General features: G+C 46.0%; 1 protein-coding gene across 1 annotated transcript; it reads left to right on the top strand.

Annotated features, from left to right (window-relative positions):
* Positions 1-2,963: 2,963 nt before the first annotated feature.
* Positions 2,964-7,052, top strand: LOC123400062 (polygalacturonate 4-alpha-galacturonosyltransferase-like). The gene is made up of 9 exons (XM_045094461.1): positions 2,964-3,289; positions 4,050-4,075; positions 4,161-4,220; positions 4,448-4,658; positions 4,743-4,783; positions 4,881-5,215; positions 5,298-5,655; positions 5,739-6,326; positions 6,413-7,052. Exons 1-9 carry the CDS (start codon positions 3,118-3,120, stop codon positions 6,686-6,688), a joined length of 2,067 nt encoding a protein of 688 aa, XP_044950396.1. The 5' UTR covers positions 2,964-3,117; the 3' UTR covers positions 6,689-7,052.
* The last annotated feature ends 3,161 nt before the right edge of the window (positions 7,053-10,213 follow it).

The raw sequence follows: 10,213 nt of genomic DNA, 5'->3' as shown, positions 1-10,213 counted from the left end.
CATTTTTATCGAGCAACCTCTCCAGTTTTTATATTCCTACAAATATCATGTTGTGGGAAAAGAAAGAGAAACCAAATCTTCCTATCATGTGTTTCAAACGGCCTTAAACTTTTCTGGAGTGTAAAACTAGCTTTCCGCAACTTACCTATTTAGTGTTGTATCATGCATTGTTATTGCCTTGTTCCAAACATGGGTTGCTTGCGAGTACATTCAAAGTACACATTGGCTTGCCACTGGTTATTTTATTGGCCAGGCATGAAAGAATATGATATGATGAAGAGTTTCCTGATGACGTATGTGCGAGCTAGGACGCTTCCCAGTCAGAATGCTTGGAGTGTGATACTCGTGATCTGCGTTGAATTTTCCGTAAAGAGGAACGGGTTATTGAAGCACAAAGTGGATAAGTTTTTCCCTCAATTACGAAACCAGAATTTATCCAATCAATAGGAATATCAACCACAATCATCTTCAGCGGCTGCAACAAAAAACCAAACAACTTGCACCCAACGCGAGCAAAAGGGTTGTCAATCCTTTTGTCTTGTTATTTGCAAGCAAGTGAGGTGTATAGATAATTATAGATAGCAAAATAAAATAAAAACAAGTAAATAACAACAAGGCAATAAAGTTTTTATCAATATGTTGTGAATAGACCCGGGGGGCCATAGCTTTCTTTAATGGCATTTCTCATGAAAAATAGCATTCGATGGGTGGACAAATTATTGTTGGGCAATTGATACAAAAGCGGATAGTTATGCGATAATCACGATAATGATCATGTATATATATGTATCAAGTCCATAAACAAATAGGCCGACTCCTACCCGCACCTATTACTATTACTCCACTCATCGACCGTTATACAAAATCTAGAGCATTAAGTAAAACAGAGTAATGCATGGTGAATGATGACATGATGTAGACAAAGTAAACTCAAGCAATATGAATAAACCCCGTCATTTTATCCTTAGTAGCATCAATACAAAGACGTATCTTGTCCCCTTCTATCACTGGGATATAAAAATTTGCCATGTTGAACCTACCACAACGCACCTCTCTCACCAAAGAAATATCGATCTAGTTGGCCAAACTATTTCAATAGATCGAAGAGAATTATGAAGCTATCATAATCATGCACATAAGAATCATACAAGTATTCAAATGTAACTCAAATATTTATTATAAATAATGTGGACATAAATTCATAATTCAACGAATCTCAACAAACGCACCGCACAAAAGAAATTATATCATGTGGATCAAAGCAAAGATGCGATGATCATTGTATTGAAGATCACACATAGAGAGATTGACATCTAGTACTGACTATGGACCCGAACAGTTTTTGGCTTCATGAGATACACGTCCGTTCCTCTCGAAAAGGAAAAAACAAACGTAATTTTTTCCGCGAAAGGCACATTTTTGCCTTCGTGAGAGGCACGGCCGCGCCTTTCGAAAAGAAAAAAAATGCGAAAATGTGTTTTCTATTGTTTTTTCCTATCACGAGAGGCATGGTTTTTCTTGGTCCCTTTTTTGTGGTTTTTTCGTCAAACCTATCAACATGTGATCTAATTTTTAAGATCTCGACGAGAGAAACCCAACGGTAAAAACATTTCGAGATTTGGACGCACGGTTTAGGAGATAAACCTATAAAAATATGAATTCACGAAAATGAAAAACTTTCCTGTTATGACAAGTAACATACATGCAGTACGCCACTTGTCAAAATTTAGAAAGGTGAAAGTGATATTTGAAAGATGTATTTCTCAAGGACGCTGCTACAAATCATCCGACTGATTTCTTTGATAAATCAGCCGGGTCCTGAGACGTTAGATTCAATACTCGTAAGCCGTCGGATTTGGTCAACGTGTGTCATATGTATTTCTTCGCATCGCCAGGACACCCGCTTCGATCTTTTATGGCCGCAGCACCATCCGCGGACTGCACACTGCTGCAAGCAACACCGCACATCGCTGCAAGCATGACGGCCGCCACCGACAAGAGCTGCATTGCAACACTGTGAGCCGCCGACGAAGCTCCATTGCGACACCAGGTGCTGCATCACAGCTCCGGGGCCGCCGACGAGCGCTTCATCGCAGCATCGAAAGCCGGCGGCGAAGCTCCATTGCGACACCGGGTGCTGCATCACAACTCCGGGGCCGCCGATGAGCGCTTCATCGCAGCATCGAAAGCCGGCGGCGAAGCTCCAGTGCAGCATCGATGTTCACCGACGGGCGCCGATGATGCTACACTGCAGTACCAACCCCCTGCACGGCGGGGATGAATCGCAGCACCCGACGCCGGCAAGCGCACTCCATCGCAGCACCAGACGACGGCAGCACGTTTTGGTACATCACCGAGCGCTGCACACCACCAGGCATGCCAGCCAAAGCTGCATCGCACCTCCAGGCATGCCGACCAACGCTGCATCGCACCTCCAGGCATGCCGGCCAACGGTGAAGCTCGCATCTCCCGCTGCAACGCAACACCCGCAGCCGCTCGTGGAGCTTCAATGCAGTCATGGACACTGCAGCGCACGGATTTTGTGGGAGAATAAAAGATGGAGCAAGGGGAATGGGAAGAGCACCGGTCGGGAAGGGGAGAGCGGGTCACATGTGCGGGAAGGCTTTGTGTGGTTGAGCGCTCGCGTGAGGATAAGGCTGATTATGACGAAGGGGTGGGCTGTCCCACCGAGACGCGTGTCGCGCCTGGGAGGAGGCTTAGGCGTCGTTGTAATCAGCCGTCTGATTTTGAACGTTTCCCATTTCTCAATTAGTGATTTCGGTCGAGGCTCTAGTGTGATGAATAAAATCTACCGAATTTAAGGCGCTAACAGCCCACACATCCGTCGTAGATCCATCAATAAGGCACCAACCGGCCCACACGTCCGTCGTGGGCCCAGATACCGTCCCAAGAGCAAAACCAAAGCGATACGTGATCTTTCCTGAATTCCTCCCTTGCCATTCGTGGCTACCCCACGCCACTCCCCACACTCCCCGCAGGCGAGGGCGAGAGAGGGGGGGAAAGGCAGCGCGCGCACGGCGACCCCCTCGCCGCCGCCGCAGCATTCCGACCGGATCGGGCCAGTGCCCCTCCCCCTCCGCCCACGCGTCACCGGAGATGGCGTCCCCGAAGCGGCTCCCCTACTCCTCCGCGGGCGCTGGCGGCGGCGGCGGAGCGAGGCGCGGCTCCGGCGCGGTGCCGCCGGTGGTGGTCCTCGTCTTCCTCTTCGTCGTCGCGCCGTCGATCTTCTTCGTCGCGCGCAGCGGCGGCCACGTCCACGTCGCGTCCGGTTCGCCCCCGCCTCACTTCCCAAACCACTTTTTGTTAGAAAAGCCACTTCATATGCCATGGATGCCGTACGAGGCGCCATCGATTCTGAATTTCGGGTCCCGTTGCACCTAGATTGGTCCATCCGCGTTTGGATTCGCATGGGCTGCGAGTTTTATGCGCTTCTGCGGTTTGATTTGCCGATGGTACTGACCGCGAGAGTGGAGTCCGTGTAGATTTGGTTTGAGTGGTTCAGGATTGTTATTCAGCAATTGGTGTGTCGTGGCCTCAGCCTGTGGGTACTGGCTAGGGTTTGGTGGGAATTGTGGCTGCAACGTGTTGCTGGGATGTAAAACCAAAAGGTAATAGACGGAACTGTGAATGATCACGAACCTGTGAGATGCAGTGGACGTTCTGATTCAAGAGATCTGGTTATTCTTCTCCTGCTTTGCTCTCTTGGTGCCAGGATTTATGCCAATGTAGGTAGGTTGGGTGTATGGCTGCTGCTAGGAGAGGCCGTAATGCATGCCCATGGCATATTAGTAGTGATAACAAATCAAAGCTACACTTATCTGTGCAAACTGAACCATGATGGGCTGAAAAGCATAAGATTGTCTTAAGCATGCCGACTTCTCTTTTGCTTTATCATCTGCTAAAACCTTACTTGTCTTTTTTCTTGTTAGCTGTTAGTATTTGGGAACAATGTTTTGTTGTAATATTTGATAGCAACATTTTATTAACTTCAAGATAAATAAGTGACGGCATATTTTGTTCATCTGCAGATCCCAGGGGTGCTGATGGCAACCAGGTATTTATCCATTCTAAAAGGGAGTCAAATTTGTTTTACCACCCTTACTTTTAGGATTCGTCTCACATTGAGACCTGTCTTGCAGGAAACAGATTGGCAAGAGCAACTGGCGACAGACAATCTGAAATCTGTTTTGTCTAAGGAGGTCAGAACATCTTGCAGTTAGTAGTGTACATGCCCATCTTTCAATTCTATGTTTGGTGGTTGGGATTGTCTTCTTCCCAATCTCTTGGGGGTTTATTTGGTCTACATGTAATGATTTGGACGTCATGATTATTCTGTAACCATGAACTGTTATGCTGTTCAACATATGAAACCTTAAGTTTCTTCAATTCCGCTGTACTTATAGTCATCCAATTATTTGGTCTTCAGGTAATTGATGCTATAGCTGCTAGTCAACAAGAAACAGGCACTCTGAACCTTGATTTCTTTAGGGATCATCCATCTCCTTCCTGGAAAACTGATGATCTAGTTGATCACAAGATGAATGCTAATTTGGTTGTTGACGACAAGGCAAAAGCTCAAAACAGTTCCGCAGACCATGTTATACCTCTAACACATAAAGCACCCAAGGATGGTTCAGGTATGGACATAATTGTTTTTTCTTCAAGTTATTCATTTACATAATCTGACTAGACAGTAGATAATGAAGTTATTGCCCATGCAGATGGACATCAAGTTGATACAGCAGCAAAAATGGCTCGAAGGGTAAGTAACTGGTATATATTTTGATAAATTCTTGTCTCTGTTAATAAGTTGATTTCAATCTTTCATATGACCTCTTGGTACTATTTGGTTTATACAGAAACTACGGGAGGCGAGGCGGGAAAAGAGGGCAATTGATTTGGTACGGAAAGATGACGAAGCACTTGTTAAGCTGGAGAATGCAGCTATTGAGCGATCAAAGGCTGTAGATTCTGCTGTCCTTGGGAAATACAGCATATGGAGAAAAGAGAATGAGAATGAGAACTCAGATTCAACAGTCAGGTTGATGAGGGACCAAATTATTATGGCCCGTGTTTACTCTGTGCTTGCAAAATCAAGGAACAAGCATGGTATCTATCAAGAACTGCAGAGCCGAATCAAGGAAAGCCAGCGGGCTGTAGGAGAGGCTACTGCAGATGCTGACCTTCATCACAGGTGTGCTGCGTCACATCTATTATCGCTTATTTCTTACTCAGTTACCTTGTTCCTCTCTTTTCACAAATATGCTACTTTACAGTGCACCTGACAAAATCAGAGTGATGGGTCAAGTTTTAACGAAGGCCAGAGAAGAATTGTATGATTGCAAGGTGATAAGTCAGAGACTAAGAGCAATGCTTCAGTCAGCAGATGAACAGGTCAGGAGCTTGAAGAAGCAGAGTACATTTCTTAGCCAGTTGGCTGCAAAGACGATTCCAAACAGCATCCACTGCTTGTCTATGCGCTTAACAATAGATTACTATCTCCTTCCTCTGGAGAAACGGAAGTTCCCGAGGAGTGAAAACTTGGAAAATCCAGAGCTCTACCACTATGCACTTTTCTCAGACAATGTCTTGGCTGCCTCTGTTGTTGTAAACTCAACCATCATGAATGCTAAGGTAATTTTCAAGATTCTCCTATCGATGAACTCTTGTATGATACTAGTTGCTTCGAACAATAATGGTTGATTTAACTTTTGCAGGAGCCTGAGAAACATGTTTTCCATCTTGTGACCGATAAGTTGAACTTTGGAGCCATGAACATGTGGTTTTTGCTGAACCCACCTGGCAAGGCCACTATCCATGTTGAGAATGTGGATGAGTTTAAGTGGTTGAACTCATCATACTGTCCTGTTTTACGTCAACTGGAGTCTGTTGCCATGAAAGAGTATTATTTCAAGGCTGACCGTCCCACCACTCTTTCAGCAGGTTCTTCAAACCTAAAATACCGCAACCCCAAGTACCTCTCCATGCTGAACCACTTGAGATTTTATCTCCCACAGATCTACCCAAAGTTGGATAAGATACTTTTCCTCGATGATGACATAGTTGTGCAGAAAGATTTGACAGGATTGTGGGATGTTGATCTGAATGGAATGGTCAATGGTGCAGTGTTTACCTGTGGAGAGAGTTTCCACCGTTTCGACAAGTACCTTAACTTCTCAAATCCACACATTGCTCGGAACTTTGATCCTAATGCTTGTGGTTGGGCTTATGGGATGAACATCTTTGATCTGAAGCAATGGAAGAACAAAGATATTACCGGGATCTACCACAAGTGGCAAAACATGGTGAGGTTACTAATATCATCGTTGGATTTCATTTCATTGTTCAAACACATCATATCTCACACTATCCTACTGTTTTCTTCTGCCAGAATGAAGACAGGGTTCTTTGGAAGCTCGGGACACTTCCACCTGGCCTCATGACGTTCTACAAGCTGACGCACCCCCTTGATAAATCGTGGCATGTCCTTGGACTAGGATACAACCCAAGCATCGACCGCTCAGAGATAGACAATGCTGCTGTCGCTCATTACAATGGGAACATGAAGCCATGGCTGGAGCTGGCAATGACCAAGTACCGACCATACTGGACAAGGTATATAAAGTATGACCACCCTTACATCCGTGGATGCAACCTGAGTGAGTAGATGAGATATGAAGCGGCCGGAGAAGGTCACCCGTCTGAAACAGAAGTGTCCCCTTTCTCCTTAAGGTATGTAGATTGAGGGAAGTAGTATCAGCTGGAGCTATCAATCGCCTGCGCCCTGAAAATTTCTGATGGACGCTCTCATGAATGACGCCGTAGCAGTTCCTTTGTTCAATTGATGTGCAGCTAAATTTGTTTGGCCAACAAAATCATGGTAAACCTGTTGAATGTGTGCCTGTGGTTGGTGTGTTAACGTGTTGCTTAGGGCTACTATAGTAGAATTTCTGGAGTGATGGTAATTGTAAGAATTACATTATCTTGCTGTTGATCGGATGATTAAGTGGTATTCAGGATCAAAATTATGATAGAAGATGCGTCAAGGGGTAATGCATGATATGTACGTAGTTACATGAACCAAAGAGAAATTGATACAATTAGATTTCTGCCTTCATAGTTTGTTCAATCCTCAGAGTTTGTGCAAAAGTAGTGTGCCAAGGGAGCAGGGGACACCGTCGGGGCATAGCAAAACGTTGTTGCAACGCCGTGTTCGCGTGAGACTCGTCCTGCTGTGGCCGCCTGCGACTGGGATGAACAGCCCTCCGGTACTGCATCCGGGCGTCTGTCAGCTTGCTTCTTGGTTAAACGGCACCTGGGAGAAGGACGAGCTTTTGGGCAGCTCCTCCTCCTCGCCTCTCGCCAGCAGCAGCTTCCGCGAGCCCAGGCCAATAATGCCATTGCCATCCCTCGCCGGCGAGATCGGGAGAACGTACAGGCCAGCGTCTCCATAGCCCTCCAGCAGGAGGTGCCCCCGCTGCAAGGGACGGGTTGCCGCAGCGAGGCCCGCCGACCGGGAGGCAGTCCCACGCTGTGCCGAACCCAATGGCCGCCCTGTCCGATGAACAAGGACGTCCAATATATGTGCCGCAAGGCGGTCATCACACACCCGCTTGCCCGATCCCGCCGTCATGTTCAACTCCGGCAGCCGCCGGCTCTGGACCGAGTCCCACGTGACCTCCGTCGCCAGGTCCAAGCTCGCGAGCTTCATTGCCCCGTGCTCCCCTCTCACGGATCAGTACACCACACCGTCGGCGTACATCGGGCCGCACACCAGCTCGTGTTCCGCTGGGCAGGTGACACGCACACCCCTCCAGCCCTCGCCTACGTCGACTGTGTACACGTGCAGCTCTTGCTTCCTGGAGACGCTTGCTGGACTCCTCCCTATACTTTGTCTGGTGGCGGTGGCAGGGCGAGCGACTCGCCGGTGAAGGGCTCCACGACGGTGATGGAGCCCTGGCCGCGGTCGAGGAAGCAGAGCAGTCCGTTGCAGGTGCCTATCATGTCCTCCGACCTGCAGGCGGTGAACGTGGCCGTGACTCGCCACCGCTCGTCGAATACGCTGCCGCCGCCCGAGTCTTCCGCATCCGCATATTGGACTTGGCTTTTGTTAGAATTTGGGTCCATATTTGGGGCAGGCCAACTAGCAAATCCTAAAATCTTAAAGTAGCCCATGTATACAAGCAAGTGATGGAAGTGGGAAATTTTGTCCCACATAAAAAGTTGAAGGAGATGTACACCATCTTAGGCCTTGTTTGGCGCTAGAGGTTTTCATGGGGCTGGGATTTTCAGTGATTTGGTGAACCCCTCCTCTTCACCAATTCCCTACAATCCCTCTCACCCCAACCCCAATATTCCCAAACACATAAAATTGTTGTTTGGCTGGGGATAGCTTTTGGATGCACAATAGAATAAAAATGTGGTTTTTATCACACCAACAACAATAGCAACACAAGAATTTTAACAAACAGTTTATAACACAACCATCATTTCACATCTGGGCCAAATAAAAATAATTATGACAGTTGTCAATTACAACAGTTCATTTCAGCAACATCACCATCATTTTTTCACACCTTTGAGTCAAATAAACCAAGAATATCTCATCTGGGCTAAAGAAAAAGATCATGCCATCATAACAAGTCCAGTATGGAAGCAGCGCATACGGGATGGAACTTCCATCAAAGGCAAAGAATCGTCGTGATCTTCTGAACTCATGAACATGAAGGCTGAAGGGACACACCTAAAAAACAAAGCAAAGGGTTGTGCATTAATAGATTTAGTAAAACTTACATAAATATAGGGTTCTACTAGTGCATGATGTACTCTGTACTATGTTTTTCTCTGAAAGAAGAAGACGATGAATGATGTGCTTTCCGTTCTACTAGTGCATTTTCTTTTGCATCTTGTTCTAAAAGGAGGTATCTGTACTTGTTGGGAAATAAATATATTACTTCTCATTCCTTTAAAAGAATGATATATTGTGTAACCTGAAATCTGGAATGTCAAATCTAGAATGTCAAATCAAGGAGCGGCTTTGTCAGGTGTTACAGTCATAGGAACATGAGTTCCATCGATGGCGCCTATGCAATTCTGCGAGTAGATTGATTGCAAGTCAATATCCAAAATCTGAAGATATAGATAAGACAAGAAGTGAAAGTGTCGAGGTGAAAACCTCAAAGTATGGGAAGAATCTTGGATCTCCAGCAATCTTTGGATGAGGTTCATCGATGCTTTGATGCTTTAAAAATCGACAAGATAGAGTCGGGATGATGTCGAAGAAGACTTGATGTATTCATGGAAGGTCCACCCGCTATGTTGGTATTCTAGTTGTAGATCTTGAAAAGACGCGTTGTGAGACAACATGTAAAGGAAAAAGGCTAATTTCTCCTCCACCTTGATTGTCTTGTCCTTCATCAAATTTTCCCTTCTAAGATATGATGCTAGCACTTTGAAGATGTGGGGCTCCATCCTAAAAGCTACCAGGCAATTCTTGACATGACCTTGAAGGATTTCATTAACACGCCTCTTGCCATACAGGACAGAGCTATGTCGCTGATTTTTGTCGATCCTACTAAGGATCTGGTACAGTGTTGGCCAAATAAAGAAGATCATGTCATCTTCATCCTCTTCCCTCCTCTTCCTAATTCTCTCAAGGCTCCGTGAATTCATTTTGACTGTAAGTAATTAAGAAATAATAAGACTGATGATATACAAATGAAACTTATGTGCAGCACAATGATTCTCCCCTCACATTTTTGCACTACATCCAGTTATCAATATCTAACACAAAGTGGTTGGCTGTATCTTGTTACTTTGTTATCATACATACTATATATCTAATAATACCAGTACTGGAAGGTAGAGATCCTACTTGAGCATCTACATGTATAATTTTAAATAGTAGTCCAGATCTAGCAGTGACTAATTAATCAAGGAAGAGAAGCCGATGGTGGAACAACAGGAACAACAGGAAGGGCCTCTCACGCCACAGGTGCTGGAAAGGGAAGAGGAGCCGATGGTGGCTCTCAGTGACGGTGTGCTTGATGAGCTCGCCGATGATGACGAGGTAAACGGCGGACCAACCACCGATGCCAATATTCAGAAACCCTAGATCGAGATGGAGTGGAGGGGAGTGGGAGGGGAGGGGAGGGGGCGGTGTACCTTGGGGGAGAAGGTCAGTTTGCCCTAG

This window comes from Hordeum vulgare, chromosome 5H (genome assembly GCF_904849725.1).
Source record: "Hordeum vulgare subsp. vulgare chromosome 5H, MorexV3_pseudomolecules_assembly, whole genome shotgun sequence".
Classification (NCBI taxonomy): Eukaryota; Viridiplantae; Streptophyta; class Magnoliopsida; order Poales; family Poaceae; genus Hordeum; species Hordeum vulgare.
This window is presented reverse-complemented; position numbering and strand designations above follow the sequence as displayed.